Source organism: Chiloscyllium punctatum, chromosome 28 (assembly GCF_047496795.1).
Source record: "Chiloscyllium punctatum isolate Juve2018m chromosome 28, sChiPun1.3, whole genome shotgun sequence".
Classification (NCBI taxonomy): Eukaryota; Metazoa; Chordata; class Chondrichthyes; order Orectolobiformes; family Hemiscylliidae; genus Chiloscyllium; species Chiloscyllium punctatum.
The window spans coordinates 8,658,899-8,682,608 of NC_092766.1; the positions used below are offsets into that span (position 1 = coordinate 8,658,899).

The 23,710-nt window shown below is 46.8% G+C and overlaps 1 protein-coding gene across 2 annotated transcripts in view; it reads left to right on the forward strand.

Moving 5' to 3' along the window:
- The window catches only part of LOC140453969 (pleckstrin homology domain-containing family O member 1-like), a 61,915-nt gene that overhangs the window by 34,063 nt on the left and 4,142 nt on the right, over window positions 1–23,710 (forward strand). The window contains exons 1-4 of one of the 2 annotated variants that reach the window (XM_072548857.1): window positions 13,481–14,714; window positions 14,810–14,950; window positions 17,484–17,588; window positions 18,414–18,515. In XM_072548857.1, the coding sequence (XP_072404958.1) occupies window positions 14,712–14,714; window positions 14,810–14,950; window positions 17,484–17,588; window positions 18,414–18,515 (351 nt within the window). In that variant the 5' untranslated portion in view covers window positions 13,481–14,711. Of the gene's footprint in view, window positions 1–13,480; window positions 14,715–14,809; window positions 14,951–17,483; window positions 17,589–18,413; window positions 18,516–23,710 lie in introns of those variants that run through there. The other variant, XM_072548856.1, reaches the window with a different exon arrangement.

The window sequence follows — 23,710 nt, forward strand, 5'->3', positions numbered from 1 at the left end:
CCATCTCTCTCCTCCATTCCCATCACTGGCCCCATCTCTCTCCTCCATCCTCCATCACTGGCCCCATCTCACTCCTCCATCCTCCATCACTGGCCCCATCTCACTCCTCCATCCTCCATCACTGGCCCCATCTCACTCCTCCATCTCCCGTCACTGGCCCCATCTCTCTCCTCCATCCCCCATCACTGGCCCCATCTCACTCCTCCATCCTCCATCACTGGCCCCATCTCACTCCTCCATCCCCCATCACTGGCCCCATCTCACTCCTCCATCCCCCATCACTGGCCCCATCTCACTCCTCCATCCCCCATCACTGGCCCCATCTCACTCCTCCATCCTCCATCACTGGCCCCATCTCACTCCTCCATCCCCCATCACTGGCCCCATCGCTCTCCTCCATCCTCCATCACTGGCCCCATCTCACTCCTCCATCCTCCATCACTGGCCCCATCTCACTCCTCCATCCTCCATCACTGGCCCCATCTCACTCCTCCATCCCCCATCACTGGCCCCATCTCACTCCTCCATCCTCCATCACTGGCCCCATCTCTCTCCTCCATCCCCCATCACTGGCCCCATCTCTCTCCTCCATCCCCCATCACTGGCCCCATCTCTCTCCTCCATCCCCCATCACTGGCCCCATCTCTCTCCTCCATCCTCCATCACTGGCCCCATCTCTCTCCTCCATCCTCCATCACTGGCCCCATCTCACTCCTCCATCCTCCATCACTGGCCCCATCTCACTCCTCCATCCTCCATCACTGGCCCCATCTCACTCCTCCATCCCCCATCACTGGCCCCATCTCACTCCTCCATCCCCCATCACTGGCCCCATCTCACTCCTCCATCCTCCATCACTGGCCCCATCTCACTCCTCCATCCCCCATCACTGGCCCCATCTCACTCCTCCATCCCCCATCACTGGCCCCATCTCACTCCTCCATCCCCCATCACTGGCCCCATCTCACTCCTCCATCCTCCATCACTGGCCCCATCTCACTCCTCCATCCCCCATCACTGGCCCCATCGCTCTCCTCCATCCTCCATCACTGGCCCCATCTCACTCCCCCATCCCCCATCACTGGCCCCATCTCTCTCCTCCATCCTCCATCACGGGCCCCATCTCACTCCTCCATCCACCATCACTGGCCCCATCTCACTCCTCCATCCTCCATCACTGGCCCCATCTCCCTCCTCCATCCCCCATCACTGGCCCCATCTCTCTCCTCCATCCTCCATCACTGGCCCCATCTCACTCCTCCATCCCCCATCACTGGCCCCATCTCTCTCCTCCATCCCCCATCACTGGCCCCATCTCACTCCTCCATCCCCCATCACTGGCCCCATCTCTCTCCTCCATCCCCCATCACTGGCCCCATCTCACTCCTCCATCCCCCATCACTGGCCCCATCTCTCTCCTCCATCCTCCATCACGGGCCCCATCTCTCTCCTCCATCCCCCATCACTGGCCCCATCTCACTCCTCCATCCCCCATCACTGGCCCCATCTCACTCCTCCATCCTCCATCACTGGCCCCATCTCTCTCCTCCATCCCCCATCACTGGCCCCATCTCTCTCCTCCATCCTCCATCACTGGCCCCATCTCTCTCCTCCATCCTCCATCACTGGCCCCATCTCACTCCTCCATCCTCCATCACTGACCCCATCTCTCTCCTCCATCCCCCATCACTGGCCCCATCTCTCTCCTCCATCCCCCATCACTGGCCCCATCTCACTCCTCCATCCTCCATCACTGGCCCCATCTCTCTCCTCCATCCCCCATCAGTGGCCCCATCTCTCTCCTCCATCCTCCATCACTGGCCCCATCTCTCTCCTCCATCCTCCATCACTGGCCCCATCTCTCTCCCACATCCTCCATCACTGACCCCACCTCTCTCCTATATCCTTTCTTACTGTTGACATGGTGGCTCAGTGGTTAGCGTTTTTTAACCCGTAGCCACTCTCCCCTATATCAAAGACATCTCAGAAATGGCTGCCAGACTACTCAGACGCCTTAGCATCATGGTAGCCCACAAACCTACCAACACACGAAAACAGCAGCTAATGAACTTGAAAGGCCCGATACAGACAATGAGCAAAACTAACGTCATTTACAAAATACCATGCAAGGACTGTAACAAACACTACATTGGATAGACAGGCAGAAAACTAGCCCCCAGGATACATGAACACCAACGAGCCACAAAAAGACATGACTCACCCTCACTAGTATCCTTACTAATAGATGAGGAAGGACACCACTTTGACTGGGACAACACATCCATCCTAGGACAAGCCAAAGAGAGACATGCATGAGAATTCCTTGAAGCATGGCATTCCAACCGGAACACCATCCGCAAACACATTGACTTGGACCCCCTTTATTACCCTCTGAGAAAAAGAACAGGAAATGACATCACCAATCCAAAGAACCCCAAACATATAAATAGAAATCAGGAATCATCAGCAGTGCTTCATCCAGAGGTTCACTGAAGATGTTACCCAGTATGGTGACGAAACGTCTGAAAGTGAACCTTCCAGCTCAGCGAGCAAACCTACATCCAGAACCTGGCTGCCTCTGACTAAGTCTTTTTGTCTGTACATCCTTGCTTTGTATGATCTGCCTGTCCTGCTCATAAACAAAGCTTTTCACTGTACTTTGGTGCACGTGACAATAAATCAATCAATTTTCTGACACTGGGTCTATCTCATTCCTCTCAGTGTCTGGGTCCACCTCTCACCTGGACTCTCTCTGCCATTAGTTTTATTGCCCTCCTGAATTTTCCATCACTTGCTCCACCTTCAGCTACATGCCCCATCACTTGGTACACCTCTAAAGCCTCTCTTCCTGTGCTCTCAACTACTGATGTGTTTGGAACGGTTTTGAATTTCCCGGAGTATTATCGTTGTTGACCTTTCCTCACTGGATAGGCAGATTGTGTGTGTGTGTGTGTGTGCGTGTGTGTGAGACTGGGGATAGCAAAAATGATGAACACCTTGTCCCTCCGAAGACACCTAGCTGAAAAGGGCAGGCATTTCATTTCCCAGTGATGGAATGATGCCAAGGTTGTGCCAGTATTGGTTAGCTTATGGCAGCTTTGAATTTTAATAGCCCATAGATTGGAAGAGGAAGCTGTGGCCAAAGGTTGAGAGATCACTAGCTGCACAGGTTTGAGATAGTCTGCGGTGTTCATAGTTTTGAAGGAATGGGAGGGAAATTTCAATGAGGGTGTGATAAAATTGATGCAAGGTTACAATGAAAAATGATTGAAAGTTAAGGATAGTTTATGAATCAGGCCAACAACTGAATAGTATTACTCTGCAAAGACTTTAGATTGCATTTGATTTAACTTTGTGTCATTACTTTGAGGTTCAGTTGGGAGTTTTACATATTGTTATGTAATGATAGTGTGGCCACTGTTGATCCCAAAGAAACCTTTTCCCTGTGAAAGCCATTCCCATTAGCAACAACGGCAATCTCTCAAATCTTTGTCTTAAAGCTGATTATTTCAGCAACTGAGCTGTATAACAATTCGGTCCTTGGGATAAATCCAACAGTGGGATCAAATCATTTCTTCAATTCATTTGTGGGATGTGGGCATTGCTGGTTGGGCCCGGCATTTATTACCCATCCCAAGTTGCCTTTGAGATGGTGGGGGGGGGTGGGGGAAGGTGAGCTGCATTCTTGAACCGCTGCTGTCCTCCTGCTGTGGGCTCACCCACAACGCTGCTAGGGACAGAATTCCAGGATTTTGACCCAGTGACACGAAATGAACAACGATATATTTCCAAGTTAGGATGGCGAGTGACTTGGAAGGAGTGGTGTTCCCAGGCATCTACTCTCCCTGTTCTGTTCAGTGGAAGTGGTCGTGGACTGTGAAGTTGCTTTCTGAGGTAGTGACCTTGTCTGATTTATCCACCTCCCTAGCCCAGGGATTCTGGGAATAACTGTAGAATCCAGCTGTTGGGGCTATATGGCCTGAGTCAGCTCAGGTCAGAATTGGGGTTTATCTTAGCACCTTCTGGTCTTTATGAGTCAGTATCCCAACAAGTAGAACATAGAGGATTACAGCCCAGTCCAAGCCCTTCAGCCCTCAGTGTTACACCGACCTGTAAAACCGATCTGAAGCCCGTCTAACCTACACCATTCCATTTTCATCCCTATATTTATCCAACAACCATTTAAATACCTTTAAAGTTGGCCAGGCAAAAGTGAGGACTACAGACACTGGAGATTAGAGTCAAGATTAGAGAGTGGTGCTGGAAAAGCACAGCAGGTCAGGCAGTATCCAAAGGGGCAGGGAAATCATTCCTGATGAAGGGGTCCTGCCCAAAACATCGATTCTCCTGCTCCTCGGATGCTGCCTGACCTGCTGTGCTTTTCCAGCACCACTCTGATCTTTAAAGTTGGTGACTCTACTCCTGTTGCAGGCAGTGTGTTCCATGCCCCGACTACTCTCTGAGTGAAGAAACTACCTCTGATATCTGTCCTATATCTATCATCCCTCAATTTAAAGCTATGTCCCCTTGTGTTAGCCTTCACCATCTGAGGAACACGGCTCTCCCTGTCCACCCTATCTAATCCTCTGATTATTTTATGCATCTCTATTAAGTCACCCTTCTCTCAACCTTCTTCTCTCCAACAAAAACAGCCTCAAGTCCCTCAGCCTTTCATCGTAAGACCTTCCCTCCATACCAGGCAACATCTTAGTAAATCTCCTCTGCACCCTTTCCAAAGCTTCCCCAACCTTCTTATAATGTGGTGACCAGAACTGTACACAATACACCAGTGCGGCCGCACCAGAGTTTTGTACAGCTGTAGCATAACCTCCTGGTTCAGGAACTCGATCCCTCTATTAATAAAAGCTAAAACACTGGATGCCTTCTTAACAACCCTGTCAACCTGGGTGGCAACTTTCAAGGATCTGTTACATGGACACTGAGATCTCTCTGATCACCTACACTGCGAAGAATCTTACCATTAGCCCAGTACTCTGTATTCCTGTTGCTCCTTCCAAAATGAATCACCTCACACTTTTCCACATTAAACTCCATTTGCCACCTCTCAGCCCAGCTCTGCAGCTTATCTATGTCTCTCTGTAATCTACAACATCCTTCGTCACTATCCACAACTCCACCGACCTTCGTGTCATCTGCAAATTTACTAACCCATCCTTCTAAGCCTTCAGCCAGGTCATTTATAAACATGACAAACAGCAGTGGACCCAAAACAGATCCTTGCGGTACACCATTCACAACTGAACTCCAGGATGAACATTTCCCATCGACCACCATCCTCTGTCTTCTTTCAGCTAGCCAATTTCTGATCCAAACCTCCAAAACACCCTCCGTATTTTCAGCATACCACAGGGAACCTTATCAAATACCTTACTGAAATCCATATACACTATATCGACCACTTTACCCTCATCCACCCCATGGTCACCTTCTCAGAGAACTCAATAAGGTTTCTGAGGTACAACCTACCCTTCACAAGGCCATGTTGACTATACCCTAATCAACCTATTCCTTTCCAGATGATTATAAATCCTATCTCTTATAACCTTTTCCAACACTTGATCCACAACTGAAGTAAGGCTCACTGCTCTATAATTCCCAGGGTTGTCTGTACTCCCCTCCTTGAACAAGGGGACAATGTTTGTTACCCTCCAATCTTCTGGCACTACCCCTGTCGACACTGGTGCATTTACTGTGACATCAAGGGAGTCTCTGGCCATTTGTACACAGACAGCATTGGCATCTGGGAATCAATGTGTGGAAAGGCAGAAGGAGTCGAGTGAAAGCAAAACAGTTACATTCTAACCTTACAGTTTTACACTTCCTGTTTCACTGAGTGAGGACAGAGTAAGGACAATACAGTTGAGGTTTCAATTTACCATCTGTCTGAACATGAAAGCGACAAAATGCTGTCCCTATAACATGAGTATTAGACAGTGACTGTCAGATGTCACAGCTTCATTATGTAACACTGCGAATATGCAGTGAAATACACATATGCACAGGGACAGTTTGTGCACAGAAACACAACACACTTACACCAGAAACACAACATGCTAACAGCATCTGCTCAGGAACACAGAACGTACATCCAGATTACACACAGTGGGTCACAAATATCATCAGTTCAAATAAAAACAAATAACAGTTATAAAATCTGGAAATGGAAATTAGCTAAAAATACCAAAGTGACTCATTAGTTATTGATAACTGTGTTTAAAAAGTGTTTGTTGGTGACACTGTTTAACTCACACATTTAAAACCGCGATTACCCAGCTAATTATATCCACAATCGAGAGAAATGAGAGCGACGTGGTTCAGCTCCACAGTGTCTCTGTCCCTTCCCTGTCCTTGTATCACTTATCTCACTCCACAGTCAGTCCTTAACCTCATGCTCTTGCCCATGAATGGTGGTCAGTTCCCTAAAGAACATAAAAGGGTGTTTTAATCTGTAATATGTGCAATTGCAGAAGGTAAGCTAGTTCGTGTTAAATGGAGGAGGGGCAGAGAGCTAACATTGCAAAGGCTTTCCAAAACCTGATGAGACGAGAGGTATTCTACATCCCTTCGACATGCAAATTGAGGAGGGCTGTTGTCGGCTGCAGAGGGACTTCGATATGATGCAGAGCTGGGCTGAGGAGTGGCAGATGGAGTTCAACCCTGCCAAGTGTGAGGTTGTCCATTTTGGAAGAACAAATAAGAATGCGGAATACAGGGTTAATGGTAGGGTTCTTGGTCAGGTGGAGGAACAGAGGGATCTTGGGGTCTATGTACATAGATCTTTGAAGGTTGCCACTCAGGTGGATAGAGTTTGTAAGAAGGCCTATGGAGTATTATCGTTCATTAGCAGAGGGATTGAATTCAAGAGTCGTGAGGTGATGTTGCAGCTGTACAGGACTTTGGTTAGGCCACATTTGGAGTACTGTGTGCAGTTCTGGTCGCCTCACTTTAGGAAAGATGTGGAAGCTTTGGAGAGGGTGCAGAGAAGATTTACCAGGATGTTGCCTGGAATGGAGAGTAGGTCGTACGAGGATAGGTTGAGAGTTCTCGGCCTTTTCTCGTTGGAACGGCGAAGGATGAGGGGTGACTTGATAGAGGTTTATAAGATGATCAGAGGAATAGATAGAGTAGACAGTCAGAAACTTTTTCCCCGGGTACAACAGAGTGTTACAAGGGGACATAAATTTAAGGTGAAGGGTGGAAGGTATAGGGGAGATGTCAGGGGTGGGTTCTTTACCCAGAGAGTGGTGGGGGCATGGAATGCGCTGCCCGTGGGAGTGGTAGAGTCAGATTCATTGGCGACCTTTAAGCGGCATTTGGATAGGTACATGGATGGGTGCTTAATCTAGGATAGAAGTTCGGCACAACATCGTGGGCCGAAGGGCCTGTTCTGTGCTGTATTGTTCTATGTTCTATGTTCTATGTTTGGTTATGAAGGTGAGCTTGGCAAGGGTGACTGAGTACCCCAGACCTGTTGCCAACCTCAGTGTAAATGAAGGTTTGCTTTTGAAGCTTCTTAATTTTGTTGTCAGTATATCCAAAATGTTGTTGTTGAAGGGGAAGAGTCATTAAAGACGAGGGCAGTATTCCCTCCAGTCGCTTGGAGGGTCGGTGCACTCCAGTCAGCGTGCAGAACCACTGACCTCAGCTTCAGAATGTCACTGCTACATGCAGACCTTGGAGGCCAGCGCAATGGTAGCAGGAAATGGAGGGAATGTAGGATGGGGGAACTGTTACTAGCGAGAGAGGGAGCCGTTAGTACAGAAGCATCAGCCAATAGCCTTTGCTATCCAGTGCCTTCAGTTAATTTTTGTTATCACAAATCCAATCAAATTAGCCAAAGACTGACACCCGGGTTTAGGAGACAAGGGGACTCCCAGAGGATCCCAGAATGGGCAGCCTGGTGGCTCAGTGGTTAGCACTGATGCCTCACAGTGCCAGAGACCTGGGTTCAATTCCCACCTCAGGTGACTGACTGTGTGACCCTTTGACAAAGGGTGAGTTAGACTCAAAACGTCCGCTCTTTTCTCTCCTTACAGATGCTGCCAGACCTGATGAGATTTTCCAGCATTTTCTCTTTTGGCGTCTGTGTGGAGTTTGCACATTCTCCTCGTGTCTGTGTGGGTTTCCTCCCACAGTCCAAAGATGTGCAGGTTAGGTGAATTGGCTGTGCTAAATTGCCCATAGTGTTAGGTGAGGGGGTAAATGTAGGGGATTGGGTCTGGGTGGGTTGGCCTTCGGAGGGTCAGTGTGGACTTCTTGGGCCGAAGGGCCTGTTTCCGCACTGTAAGTAATCTAATTGATCATCTGTTTGGCACTTCTGTGACAAATGCTTCAACCTTATCTTTTGCACTAATATTCTGGGCTTCCACGTGTAGAGGCTCCTCCTCCAAGGAGTTATTTAATTATCCCTCACCATTCATGACTAGATGTGGTAGGATTGCAGAGCTTAGATCTGATCCATCGGTTATGGACTTACTTAGTCCTCTCTGTATTTGTTTCTTGTGCTGTTTGGCAAGAAAGCAGTCCTGTTTTGTAGCTTTACCAGGTTGGCCTCACTTTTAGGAGTGCCTGGTGCTGCTCTTAGCATGGTCTCCTGCACATCACAGTGGCTCAGTGGTTAGTACCGCTGCCTCACAGCACCAGGGTCCCAGTTTCGATTCCTGCCTCGGGCAACCATCTGTGTGGAGTTTGCACATTCTCCCCGTGTCTGTGTGGGTTTCCTCCGGGTGCTCCGGTTTCCTCCCACAGTCCAAAGATGGTCAGGCCAGATGAATTGACCGTGCTAAATTGCCCGCAGTGTTAGGTGCATTAGTCAGAGGGGAAATGGGTGTGATGTGGACTGGTTGGGCCGAAGGGCCTGTTTCCACACTGTAGGGAATCGAATCCTCTCACTGAACCAAGCTGCTCTCCGGCTTTGATGGCATTGGTAGACTGGTGACTGCAACATTGCAGGTTGTGTTTGAGGATAATTCTGCTGCTACTGATAGCTGACAGTGCAGTAAGGGTGCCTAGGGCCCGCATCCTTACATTTCTTGCTACCACTGCGCTGGCTTCCAAGATGCATGTTATCTGAGTCTGTGATGTTTTCTCTCTCCCTTTGGAGATTAAAGCTTTAATACCATTTCCCTTTACATTCCTCTTTGTTTATCTTTCTCTCACTTTACAATTTAAGCTTTCTTATTTCCAGTTCCCCTTCCTTCTCAAGTTCAAGCTTTTGATTCATTTACAACTGAATTCTAGCTAATTCTCATGGCGACATTTCAATCTGAGGTCTCCGTGCTTATAAGTCTAAATGCTGCATAATTAAATATCTCATCCTTACAAGATCTTGCGTGCCTTAAATTTATCTGCTAACTCTTGAGTAGCTTTAGTCAAAGATTTCAAATAATCTCTTGTGATAATTTCTACTCCCAGAAAAGTCTTCCCAATTGTCAAAGACATTTTGAAAACACACCCAGTGTAGTAAGAATGTTGGTGTTTGGGTAAGAGGGTGGTGACATCAGGACAGGGATGTCATATTGGGAGAGAGATGGGGAGACCTAGATAGAGAGGGGAAGCAGTTGTTAGGGAGGGAGTGCTGTCAGAGAGAGGGAGTGGTTGGAAGAGGAGGGAGCTGTTAGAATGAGAGAGAGCTGTCAGTGAGGATGCAGAACCAGGGCAGTGAGGGAGCAGCTGAGGGGAAGAGAGGGAAGGGCATCTGTCAGTTGAGAGAGGGACAACAGCCAGTAGAGAAGGGGACAGCTGTTGGTAGAGAGACAATGGTATAGAGGAGGTGAGCTTTGATACAGCTGAGGAAGAGCTCTCATTGGGGAGAGTGTACAGGAGAGAATGGCGCTGTCCACAGAGAGAGAGAGAGAGAGAGAGGGACAGCTGGCCAGAGGGAGCAAGAGCGAGGAAGCTGTCGGGAGAGAGTGAGTGAGCTGTCAGCAGACAGAGGTGGAGAATCGCTGATTGACCGAGAGAGAGAGCTCTCAGTGGGGAATTGGCCAGGAGGAAAAGGTGGAGATCTGTTGGTAGAGAGGTGGGACTTGTCAGTAAAGAGAGGGGGATGCAGAGCAGCAGAAAGAGAAGTGTAGAGCTAGAACATAGAACAGTACAGCACAGTACAGACCCTTCGGCCCTTGATGTTGTGCCAGCCTTCTATCCTACTCTAAGATCAGACTAACCTACATACCCATCATTGTACTATCTTCCAAGTGCCTATCCAAGAGTGGCTTAAATGTCCCTAATGTATCTGACTTTATTACCCTGCTGGCAGTGCATTCCACACACCCATCATTCTCTGTGTAAAGAACCCACCTCTGACATCTTCCCTAAACCTTCCTCAATTACCTTAAAATTATGCTCCTTCATGATAGATTTTTCCACCCTGGGAAAAAAGTCTCTATCTACTCTATCTTTGCCTCAACATCTTGTACATCTCTATCAAATCACCTCTTAATTTTCCTCAGTCCAATGAGAAAAGCCCTCGTTCCCTCAACCTTTCTTCATAAGACACACCCTCCAATCCAGGCAGTATCCTGGTAAATCTCCTCTGTACCCTCTCTAAAGCTTCCACATCCTTCCTATAAGGAGGTGACCAGAACCTAACACCGTATTCCAAGTGTGGTCTAACTGTATAGAGCTGCAGGATATGCTGCCTGAAACCCTCTATCCTGCATTTAAATTCGACCTTACAAAGTGAACAACTTCACACTTTTCCAGGTTAAACTCCATCTGCTACTTCTCAGCCCTGTTCTGCATCCTGTCAATGTCCCAGTGCAACCTCCAACAGCCCTCCACACTATCCACCACTCCACCAACCTTCATGTCATCGGCAAACTTACTAGACCACCCCTCCATTTTCTCATACAAGTCATTTACAAAAATCACAAAGAGCAGAGCTCCCAGAGCCGATCCCTGCTGAACACCACTGGTCACCAAGCTCCAGATTGAATACCTTCCAACTACCACCACCCTCTGTCTTCTATGGGTCAGGCAATTCTGTATCCAGACAGAGAGATTTCCCTGTATCCCATGCCTCGTTACTTTCTGAATGCGACTACTGTGGGGAACCTTATCAAATGCCTTACTAAAATCCATGTACACCACATCCACTGCTCTACCTTGATTAACATATTTTGTCGCATCCTCAAAGAATTCAATAAGGTTTGTGAGGTATGGCCTGCCCCTCATGAAGCCATGCTGACTATCTTGAATCAAACTATAGTTTTCCAAGTAATCATAAATCCTGTCTCTCAGAGTTCTCTCCAAGACTTTGCACACCACTGACTGGTCTGTAACTCTCAGGATTATCCCTATTCCCTTTCTTGAACAAGAGTATAACATTTGACACTCTCCAATCATCTAGCACTACTCCATTGGACAATGAGGACACAAAAACCACTGTTAAAAGTGCAGCAATCTCTTCCCTCACTTCCTGCAGTAACCTTGGGTATATCCTGTCTGGCCCAGGGGATTTAGCTATCCTTATGTTTTTCAAAATTTTTCAGCACCTTCCTAACATCAACCTGTTTGAGTATATCAGCCTGTCTCATGCTGTCCTCACAAACAAAGTCCCTCTCACCAGTGAGTACTGAAGCAAAGTATGCATTAAGGCTCTCCCCTACTTCCTCTCACTCCGGGGCAAGTTCCCTCCCCTACCCCCACGTGTTCCTCACCCAGGGTAAGGGTTTTCCTTGCCCCTCCCGTTAAAGCTTTCTCATGCCCCCTTCTGGCTCTCCTAAGTTGACCGGTGTGGGGGAGGGGTTCTTTTCACTCAGGCCCCAGTTCTAGCCTAATTCAACCCATCACATTCAGTGATTCACTGTGGAGAGTGACCAGGACATGAAGCCTGACTTGGGCACTTCACTGTTCTCAGATGGTCAACGTTGATATTGTTTCAAGGCCATCGATGGTGTTGCCTGGAGATTGGTTAATTGATTTCCCCAAATGTACATTATTTCCGTCCCATGTAACATTTATTTATGAGTTTAGAGTCACTGCTTGTTTGACACAAGGAAGCTGACAGATATAAGCACTTGGATGTGGGAATGCGGCAGTGACCAGCTGGCAGAATGCATCAACTTTTAAAAACACATTCATTCCCTGTGTTTCTTTTTTACTTAATTCTAACAAAGCTGGATTGTCACTTTAACCAGGTAGAGAATTGATGACTTGGAAAACCATAGTTTGATTAGAGGTAGTCAGCATGGCTTTGTGAGGGGTAGGTCATACCTCACAAACTGTACTGAATTCTTGGGGGAATGTGACAAAATACATTGATGAAGGTAGAGCAGTGGATGTGGTGTACATGGATTTTAGTAAGGCATTTGATAAGGTTCCCCATGGTAGTCTCATTCAGAAGGTAAGGAGCCAAGGGATACAGGGAAATCTGTCTGTCTGGATACAGAATTGCCTGACCCATAGAAGACAGAGGGTGGTAGTAGATGAAAGGTACTCAGTCTGGAGCTTGGTGACCAGTGGTGTTCAGCAGGGATCGGCTCTGGGAGCTCTGCTCTTAGTGATTTTTATGGATGAGGAAGTGGAAGGGTGGGATAGCAAGTCTGTCAATGACACCAAGTTTGGTGGAGCTGTGGCTCGTGTGGAGGTTGTAATGGGACACTGACAGGATGTAGGGCTGGGCTGAGAAGTGGCAGATGGAGTTCAACCCGGAAAAGTGTGAAGTGATTCAGTTTGGAAGGTAAATTTGAATGCAGAATACAGGGTGAAAGGCAGGAACCTTGGCAGTGTGACGAACAGAGTTCTTTACACACAGACTAATGGCAGTAGAGTCAGATACTTTAGGAACAATTAAGTGACTCTTGGATAGACACATAGAAGATAGTACAATGAAGAATATGGAGGTTAGTTTGATCTTAGAGAAGGATAAAAGGTCGGCACAACATTGAGGGCCGAAGGGCCTGTACTGCGCTGTACTGTTTCATGGTCTAGAATCCCAGAAATTCTCCTCGTTTCCCTTCATTGTCCCAATGATTCATTTCCAGAACAGGCTTGAGTTTTCAAAGTGAGTAATTCCCCAGATGTTGTTCTGGAAAAAAAGAACGGTTTTATCTCCCGAGGCAGACTCTGTGATAATGAGTGGATTGGGGGGTTTGAACTAATGTTCACACTCGGCTGGCAGTGTGAGCCTTTGACCTTATTAATTCCGATAATTGAATTTTGGTGCGAAACAGAATTAATGAATGCTTGATTTATTTATTTATTTATTGTCACTTGTATTTAACAGTGAATAATATGGTAAAACACAGTGACAAGCTCCACCACTCACCACAATCTGCTGCCATTTCTGAGAGGTCGGGTGGCTGTCCACAGTGTGTCATAAACGTAGGTCTTCAGTCAGACCACGTGGCATTCTTACGTTAGCTTGGTCCTGACTCCAGATTGGCTGCATTCAACCAGGACCAGTCATCAAGATTCCATTCCTGATCATTGGACTGTGACGATTTGGACTGTGCCTGTATGTAGTTTCTGTGTGTGTGTGTGTGTGTGTGTCTGTGTGTGTGTGTGTGTGTGTGTGTGTGTGTCTGTCTGTGTGTGTCTGTCTGTGTGTGTGTGTCTGTGTGTGTGTGTGTGTGTGTGTGCGTGTGTCTGTCTGTCTGTGTGTGTGTGGTGTGTGTGTGTGTCTGTCTGTCTGTGTCTGTCTGTGTGTGTGTCTGTCTATGTGTGTGTGTGTCTGTGTGTGTGTGTGTCTGTGTCTATGTGTGTGTGTCTGTGTGGGTGTGTGTGTGTGTCTGTGTGTGTCTGTGGGTGTGGGTGTGTGTGTGTCTGTCTGTGGGTGTGTGTGTGTGTGTGTGTGGGTGTGTGTGTGTCTGTGTGCGTGTGTCTGTCTGTGGGTGTGTGTGTGTGTCTGTGTCTATGTGTGTGTGTCTGTGTGGGTGTGTGTGTGTGTGGGTGTGGGTGTGTGTGTGTGTGCGTGTGTGTCTGTGTGCGTGTGTCTGTCTGTGGGTGTGTGTGTGTGTCTGTGTGTGTGTGTCTGTGTGTGTGTGGGTGTGTCTGTGTGCGTGCGTGTGTCTGTGTGTGTGTGTGTCTGTGTGTGTGTGTCTGTCTGTGGGTGTGTGTGTGTGTCTGTGTGTGTGTGTCTGTGTGTGTGTGTGGGTGTGTCTGTGTGCGTGCGTGTGTCTGTGTGCGTGTGTGTGTCTGTGTGTGTGTGTCTGTCTGTGGGTGTGTGTGTGTGTGTGTCTGTGTGTGTGTGTCTGTGTGTGTGTGTGGGTGTGTCTGTGTGCGTGCGTGTGTCTGTGTGCGTGTGTGTGTCTGTGTGTGTGTGTTGCTTTGACTACTCCTTAAGTCAAATCGTCTGTCTTGAGGTCAGGGATGATCACTCGAGATACGCAGATGGTCCCCAGTGAGGCAGAATAACGGAAAAGAATGCCTGAGAGTGAATGTTTGATGTTCTAGTGTGAGCAGCATGAAGAACCTGACTCTTTTTGTGGGTCTGATTTTCAGAATATGTTCCAGTGCTGTGTGGTTGTTCAGCCTTGCAGGTTTTGAGGGTCAGAACCAGGTGACAATGGCCTATGGTTGTTGTACTGCTTTCAGTCTTTACACCCTTGCCTTCTTATGCTGTCTCCAAATATTAACCTCCCCCACCGATTGGCAAGCCTTACAATCAGTGTCCAGGGCCAAGGCTGAGGAGAGACAGCAGCTTCACACCCACTTCTGAGCACCTTTGTATCTTTGGTTTCAGTCTGATGGTGAGAAAGTGCTGAGGGATGGGTGAGACAGGAGATGTCCCTGATTTAGTTCACAACAGATCCCTTCAATCCATCCTGGCTGTTACCCTTCACAGGTTAAAGACGAGAAGGTGGTTCTAGATAAGTTTGACTTGACGGACTACGAGAAATGTGAAGAATTGCGCAAATCAAAAAGCCGAAGCAAGAAGAACCACAGCAAATTCATGTTGCTGCGAAGTGAACAGCCCGGTAACACGGTGAGCCTCTCTTTGTGTATACACTGCTGTCTGATGTTTGTGATCTGCTCCCCTCGAAAACCACTCAGCCCACTGCTTTCCCAGCAGCCCCTGCTCTGAGGCTATGAAGAGGGAGATGTTCCTTCTGTCTGTTAAGAACCCTGTGTTGTTCATTAATCCACAGAGCTCCCCGTACATGCCACTGCACCACACTGTTAGCCCAACTGGCATTCTTAAGTTGGTTGTCTGTGTAATTCTTTGCACACCCAGGATTATTTCAACTCAACAAGATAGGTGGCAGTTATTTATGGCTCATTAATGCTCTTACCAATTAGACTCAACCTGCCTGGTTTAAGATTTAAATAAAGCCTGGATTTAACTGTCACTCATCATTAAGTGGTGCATTCTTCATGGCAACATCTCTGCTCCCCGATCCACTTCCTAACCAACCTGGACTCTCATGCAGAATAAATGTTGTTGAGCCCCTGAATTGGTAAACTTGCAAATTATCCTGCGAGAGAACTGTCTTTAAAATGTGTCTTTTTTTCGGCGACATTCAATGTATTGTCAGGTGATTGTTCTGTGGCTGTATTTCAGATCTTGCTGTGCACAAATTACAATATACTACAGCAGTGACTGCATTTTAAATTTACTTCACATTGGCTGTATATTTTGTTGGAATGTCCTGAGGTTATGGAAGATTCTATATAAATTCTTCTTCTCCCAAAGTACTGCATTTACATTTCAGTTTAAATGTATCATGAATAAATAACTATGGAATATTATGGAGTTATATGTTGGTATCAATTTCATATCCCTCCAAACCTTTCCTAAACACGATGTATCTATCCAAGTGTCTTTTAAACATTGTACCCACACCCACCCCTTCCTCAGGAAGTTCTTCCACACACGGACCACCCTCTGTGTAAAAACATTTGCCCCTCATGGCATGTTTAAATCTCCCTCCCCTTACCTTAAAATGTGCCCCCCCCAGCCTTGAAATCCCCCATCCGTGGGAAACGACAACTACCATTAACATTACCTTTCATTATTTTATAAACTTCTATCAGGTCGCCCCCTCAATCTCCTTCGCTCCAATGGAAAAAGGTGCCAGCCTATCCAGCCTTCCATACCCGGCAACATCCTGGTAAATCTCTTCTGAGCCCTCTCCAGCTTAGTGATATCCTTCCTGTCACAGGGTGACCAGAACTGGACACAGTGTTCCAGAAGAGGCCTCACCAAAGTCCTGTACAACCCCAACCTGACCTCCCCTACTCCAAGGACTGAGCAATGAAGGCAAACGTGCCAAATGCCTTTGTAACCCCCCTCTCTATATGTGACATAAACTTCAAAGAATGATGTACTGCCCCCCAGGTCCCTCTGTTCTCCAACACTACCCAAGACCCTGACCTTGTTTGTTAAACCAAAATTCAATACCTCACAATAATCCCGATTGAACTCCATTTGCCATTTTTCAGCCCATTGACCCACTTGATCAAGATTCCTTTGTAATCTTAGAAAAGTCTTCACTGTGTACTAGGCCATCAATTTTGTCATACGAACTATGCCTTCTAAATTCTCATCCAAATCATTTATATAAATGACAAACAAAGGAGGCCCCAGAACCGATCCCTGTGGACCACCAGTGGTCATAGGCCTCCAGACCGAAAAGCAACCCTCCACTATGATGTAAAAACAATGACTGCAGATGCTGGAAACCAGATTCTGGATCAGTGGTGCTGGAAGAGCACAGCAGTTCAGGCAGCGTCCAAGGAGCTTCGAAATCGACGTTTCGGGCAAAAGCCCATTGTACTCTATGCTACTTTCTCCCCATCCCCACCCTCCTCTAGCTTATCTCTCCATGCTTCAGGCTCACCGCCTTTATTCCTGATGAAGGGCTTTTGCCCGAAACGTCGATTTCGAAGCTACTCAGATGCTGCCTGAACTGCTGTGCTCTTCCAGCACCACTAATCCAGAACCCTCCACGATTAGTCTATGTCTCTTGCCATGAAGCCAATTGTGTATCCATTTGGTAAGCTCACCCTGAATCCCATGTGACCTAACTTCACTAATTAGTCTACCATGCAGAACCTTGTCAAAGGCTTTACTAAAATACAAATAAGCAACATCTACTGTAGTGCCATCATCAATATTTTTGGTTCCTTCCACAAAAAAAAACTCAATCAAGTTTGTAAGACACGATTTTCCTACCTTACTGACTATCCCTAACCAATTTTTGCCTCTCTAAATTTCCATAAATCCTTTCTTTTAATGATTACCTCCAATAATTTACCCACAACCAGAGCCCGTCTATAGTTCCCTGGTTTCTCCTTACAGCCTCTCTTAAAACAAAGGTACAACACTCACCACCCTCCCGCCATCAGCTCCCTCACCCATTGGTGTAGATGATGCAAATATTTCTGCTTGCAAGGGGTTTCAAAATGTCCTGCCTTATTTCCCACAACGTTCTGGGACACATTAGAACAGATCCCGGAGATTTATCCACCTTTATATTCTTAACCAGTCAACCATGTCCATATGTATCTGTTTCCAGGTCCCAAACCTGGTCTTCCTAGCTGTGAGCCCTGAGGAGAAAGAGGCATGGATTAATGTTCTGAGCAGTGCGCTCAGTCAAGCAAAGAATCGGGTCCTTGATGAGGTAATGACACACATCATTGCTTTAGGAAGAAGATACAGCAGACAATGGATTCAAGTGTCATAGCACGGATGTAGTAGAGGAAGCTTTACTCTATATCTAACCTCATGCTGTCCCTGTTCTGGGAGGGTTTAATGGGGAACAGTGTAGAGGGAGCTTTACTCTGTATCTAACCCCATGCTGTCCCTGTCCCTGGGAGTGTTTGATGGGGAGACAGTGTAGGGGGAGGTTTACTCTGTATCTAACCCCGTGCTGTCCCTGCCCTGAGAGTGTTTGATGGGGGGGGACAGTGTAGAGAGAGCTTTACTCTGTATCTAACCCCGTGCTATCCCTGTCCTGGGAGTGTTTGATGGGGGGGACAGTGTAGAGGCAGTTTTACTCTGTATCTAACCCCGTGCTGTCCCTGTCCTGGGAGTGTTTGATGGGGGGACAGTGTAGAGGGAGCTTTACTCTGTATCTAACCCCGTGCTGTCCCTGTCCCTGGGAGTGTTTGATGAGGGACAGTGTAGAGGGAGCTTTACTCTGTATCTAACCCCGTGCTGTCCCTGTCTTGGGAGTGTTTGATGGGGGGGACAGTGTAGAGGGAGCTTTACTCTGTATCTAACCCCGTGCTGTCCCTGTCCTGAGAGTGTTTGATGGGAGACAGGGTATATGAGCTTAGTACACTTGTATGAATTTGGCGGTGTGGTGGGGGGGTTGGGAGCGGAGGGAGTGGTGCTGGTGGAGTGTGGTTGAGTTGAGGGGATGGGGTGTTTACTCCTGCACTTCCAGCTGATGTGCTTCCCAGAGAGTGCCGTTTCCATCCCTGTGTCATGTGTTTGATTCCAGGTCACCGTTGACGAAGAAAGCTTTCTTGCTCACCCAACGAGAGACCGCGTGAAGATACAGCACTCTCGCCGTCCGCCCACTCGTGGCCACTTGATGGCAGTGGTGAGTGGGTTCCTCATTATTTATAAACGTGCTGTTTCGGAGCAGGAGTCGGGTATTCTTGGGCCTGCTCTATCATTCATTAGGTTCATGGCTGATCTGATCATAACCCCAACTCCTCGACCCCAGCAGAACCCTTGTTCGTCAGAATCTGCCGATTTCTGCTTTAAAAATATCCAATGACCCTGCCTCCCACTATTCACAGAGAGTGAAAGATCCCAAAAAAATCATGATGTTGAGAGAAACATTCCCCTCATCTCTGTCTTAAATGGAACACCCCTTATTTTTAAACTGTATCCCCTTGTTCCCTTCTCTCTGTAAGGAGAACATACCTCTTCTGCAGACACTTTGTTAAGCGCCCTCAGAATGTCATCGTTTTCAATAAGATCAACTCTCACTCTCCTCAGCTCCCAACAGATAAAGGTGCAGCCAGCCCAGACATTCCTCAATGGCGAAACAGCCCGCACCCACCGTTTCAAGTATCAGTTTGTGAAACCCCCTCTGAACTGCTTCTAATGGCATTATATTCTTTACTAAATAAGGCTGGTGTATTGGGTTGAGAAACATATCAGGCAAGTATTCAAATAGAAGAGCAGTCTCGGTAGGCCGAGTGACCTCATTCTGCTCTTTGATCTTATGGTATTATGGAGACCATCAATGTACACAGCACAGCAGATGTGGTTTCACCAATGTCCTGTACAACTGAAGCAAGATATTTATATTCTATTCCCCTTGCAATAAACTACAACAGTCCAATTTCCTTCTCAATCACTTGTTGTACCTGAAAACTAACTTTGTGATTCATGTACTAGAACAGCGAGATCCCTCATCTACCTTCAAATTGAAATAACTGCTGATTTCCTGTTCTTTTTCTCAAAATGGGCATGTTCACTTTTCCCCACGTTATACTCTGCTTGTCAATTTCTTTGCCCCCTCAACCTGTCTATATCTCTTAGCAGACTCCTTATATTCTCCTTACAACTTGTTTCCCGAACTGATATTACATCATCAGCAAATGTTAGAGTACTGACTACAGGAATTGGGAGGTCATGTTGCGGCTGTACAGGACATTGGTTAGGCCACTGCTGGAATATTGCCTGCAATTCTGGTCTCCTTCCTATCGGAAAGATGTTGTGAAGCTTGAAAGGGTTCAGAAAAGAATTACAAGGATGTTGCCAGGGTTGGAGGATCTGAGCTACAGGGAGAGGCTGAACAGGCTGGGGCTGTTTTCCCTGGAGTGTCGGAGGCTGAGGGGTGAGCTTATAGAGGTTTACAAAATTATGAGGGCACGGATAGGATAAATAGGCAAAGTCTTTTCCCTGGGGTCGGGGAGTCCAGAACTAGAGGGGCATAGGATTAGAGTGAGAGGGGAAAGATATAAAAGAGACCTAAGGGGCAACATTTTCACCCAGAGGGTGGTACGTGTATGGAATGAGCTGCCAGAGGATGTGGTGGAGGCTGGTACAATTACAACATTTAAAAGGCATCTGGATGGGTATATGAATAGGAAGGGTTTGGAGGGATATGGGTTGGGTGCTGGCAGGTGGGACTAGATTGGGTTGGGATATCTGGTCGGCATGGACGGGTTGGACCGAAGGGTCTGTTTCCACACTGTACATCTCTATGACTCTGAGTAACTGATCTCAGTTGTAAATAATTGAGGTCCCAGCACCAATTTCTGAAGCACACCATTTGATACTTATTGCCCAACTGAAAGTGACCCATATTCCTGTTATTTCTTCTATTCCGTTACTCTATTTCCCGTTAATTAGTTCAGTTGGCTGGATGGCTGGTTTGTGATACAGAGTGATGCCAACATCATGGCTCCAATAACTGCACCAGCTGCGGTTACTTCTCTACCTTTCACCTTGCCTGAGGTGTGGTGACCCTCAGGTTAAACCACCACTCTCTAATGAGAGAGCAGCCCTATGGTCTGGTAAAACTCTGGTGACTTTTTGTCCACACTATTACATTACCCTGTGTATCATTAACCTTTACCATGAGTTCTGAGTTTTGTTCTGGCAGCTTTCAAATCCCTTCTGGAAATCTAAGTACAACACATCCACACATGATCCTTAAATCATATTGCTCATTGCTTCCTCAAAGAACTTGAACAAATTAATCAGCACAGTTTCCCTTTCACAGAGCCATGCTGACTCTTTCCAATTACATTGATATTTTCTAAGCTCTCTGCTATATCCTCTTTAATAATAATCTACCCAACAATGTGGAAAATTGTCCCGATTATGTCCTGTGCATAAACATCAGGACAAATCCATCTCAGCCAATTAACACCCTATTGGTCCACACTTGAACATCAGTAAAAGTGAATATGAAAGGTGTCATCAATAGGTGCTGTTAAGTAGCACTTGTTGAGCGACAACCTGCTCAATGACGCTCAGTTTAGGTCCCACTGGGGCCACTCAGCTCCTGATCTCATTCCAGCCTCGGTTCAAACATGAGCAATTAAAATAAATACTTTAGTTCTGCCTTCACAAAGGAGGACACAACCAACATTGCAAAACACGTCTGGGACCACAGTGTCTAACAGGGAGGAGGAACTGAAAGAAGTTAGCCGTGAAATGTTATTGTGGAAACTAATGGGAAGGAGAAGCTGTGCTTGACTAATCTTCTGGAAGGTTTTGAGGTAACCAGTAGACTGGATAAGGGGGAGCCAGTAGATGTCGTTCACTTGGAGTTTCAGAAGGCTTTTGATCAGGTCCCACCGAAGGAATTTGCGAGGTAAAAAAACGAGGACTGCAGATGCTGGAAACCCGAGTCTGGATTCGAGTGGTGCTGGTCAGGCAGCATCCAAGGAGCAGGAAAATCGACGTTTCAGGCAAAAGCCCTTCATCAGGAATAGAGCCTGGTTGGCAAACAGGAAAATAGGGATTAGGAATAAACGTGCTCTTTTCTGATTTGCAGGGAGTGATTACTGGGGTACTGCAGTACCTTGACCCCAGATATTCACAATATATATTAACGATTTAGATGAGGGAACAAATGTAATATCTCCAAATTTGCAGATGACACAAAGCTGGGTGGAAGGGTATGTTGTGGTAAGAAAGCAGAGAAATTTCAGTGCGGTTTGGACATGTTTAGTCAGTGAGGAAATAGGTGGAAGGTGCAGTATAATGTGGATAAATGTGAGGTTATCTATTTTGATGACAAAAAACAGGCAGACAGATTATTATCTGAATGGTGATAAATTGGGGAAGAGGGTGGTCGAACACCTTCTGGATGTCCTTGTGCACCAGTGGCTGAGAATAAACATTGAGGTACAACAGGCAGTGAAGAGGCAAATGGTTTACTGACCATCATAGCAAAAGGATTAGGGGGTAAAGGAGCTGAAATGTCTTGCTTCAACTGTATACAGTATTGATAAAACCAACAACACCCAGAGTATTGTGTGTCGTTTAGGTCTTCTTATATGAGGGGGATGTTTTGGTGATTGTGGCAGTACAAAAAAGATTTACTAAACTGATTGCTGGATTGGCAAAACTGACATGTGGGGAGACACTGGATCTATTAGACACATATTCACTGAAGCTTAGAAAAATGTGGGGGGCCCTCACAGATATCTGTGAAATTCTCACGGATTAGACAGGGTAGACGCAGGAAGGATGTTTTCAATGACCAGGGAGTCCCAAACAAAAGGGGCATAAACTAAGGATAACAGCTCGGCCTTTTAGGATAAATTTCTTCAGGCAGAGACTGGTAAGCCGATGGAATTCTCTGCTACAGGAAATTATTCAGGCCAAGAAAGGTGTAGATATAGCTCTTGGGACTGAAAGGACCAAGTATAAATGGAGAAGTTGGGAGCAGGGAACTGAATTGAATGATCACCCATGAGTATAATGAATGGTGGAGTGGGCTCAAAGGGCTGGATGGCCTACTGCTACTCCAAATTCTGCAATTCGATTTGGTATTGGTAGAACCAGACTAGAGAAGGAATGCTGTATTATGATACTCCTGACAAGAGACAAGTATCATCTGTATCATACAAGTGTTAGACAGTAACCATCTCCAACTGAAAATCTAGTCATGGCTCCTTGACATATAACTACATTATCATCACTGAGAGGCCCTCCTCCTACACCCAATTGTGAACATCCTGGAGTTACCATTGAAAAGAAACTGAACTGGGCCAGCCTCACAAATACAATGGCTATAAAAGCAGGGTGTAGCTTGGAACCTTGTAGTGAGAACTCACCAGCCACTGTCTATAAAACACCAATGGAGAGTGTGATGTTTGGATGACTGCAGCTCCGACAGTACTCTTCAGGACCAAGCAACATGTACCATGTGCAAAACACACTGCATCACTTCACCAAAGGTTCTGTGACAGCGCCTTACAAACTCCACAATCACTTCCACTCAGTCAGAGGTCACAGGACACCTGGTTAGAGTCCAATAGGTTTATCTGAAAGCACGAGGTTTTGGAACACACCGCCTTCGTCAAATGACGTCACTTCACCTGACAAAGGAGCAGCGCTCCGAAAACTTGTGTCTTCAAATAAACCTGTCGGACTACAATCTGGTGTCATGTGACTTCTGACTTTGTCCATCCCAGTGCAACATTGGGGCCTCCATGTCACAACTTCCATCCAGACAAAGCTTAATCCTTTTGATTGGGACTATACCCTCCAGTCCCTCCTCTACTGGATGCTCAGTAGCAGTGGTGAGTACACTTTACAATTCACCGCTGCTCCTTAGACGGTGCATCTAATTCCATGAGCACTTCCATTTTGAAGAAGATGGTAGCCTGTAAGGTCCCCTCCAAGCCACTCATCATCCTGACTTGATGTTGCTGCAGTATTGCTGGGTTAAATCCTGGAATTGCCTCCCTAAGGGCATTGTAGGTTTCCCTACAGTAAATAGAGTGCAGCTATTCGAGAAGGCACCTCCCCACTTTCTGAAGAGTTATTATGAGCAGGAAGTAAATGCTGACCCAGCCAGTGGCACCCATCCCCATGAGGAAAACAAATCCAGCATTTTTCCCTCTAAAAGATGTGAAATTACCTGGCAGATCTTTTCCTGTGTCCTGTCTTTTGCCTTTCTTGAAGGGAGAAGTCACATTCCATTGTTTTCCTACACTTAGTGTAGGCCACCACTTATCAGAGTGCAGTTACAGAACTATTGGGTAGGTCAATGTTGGTCTACAGCTGGAACAATATTGGAGATTTCTACCCTGGTAA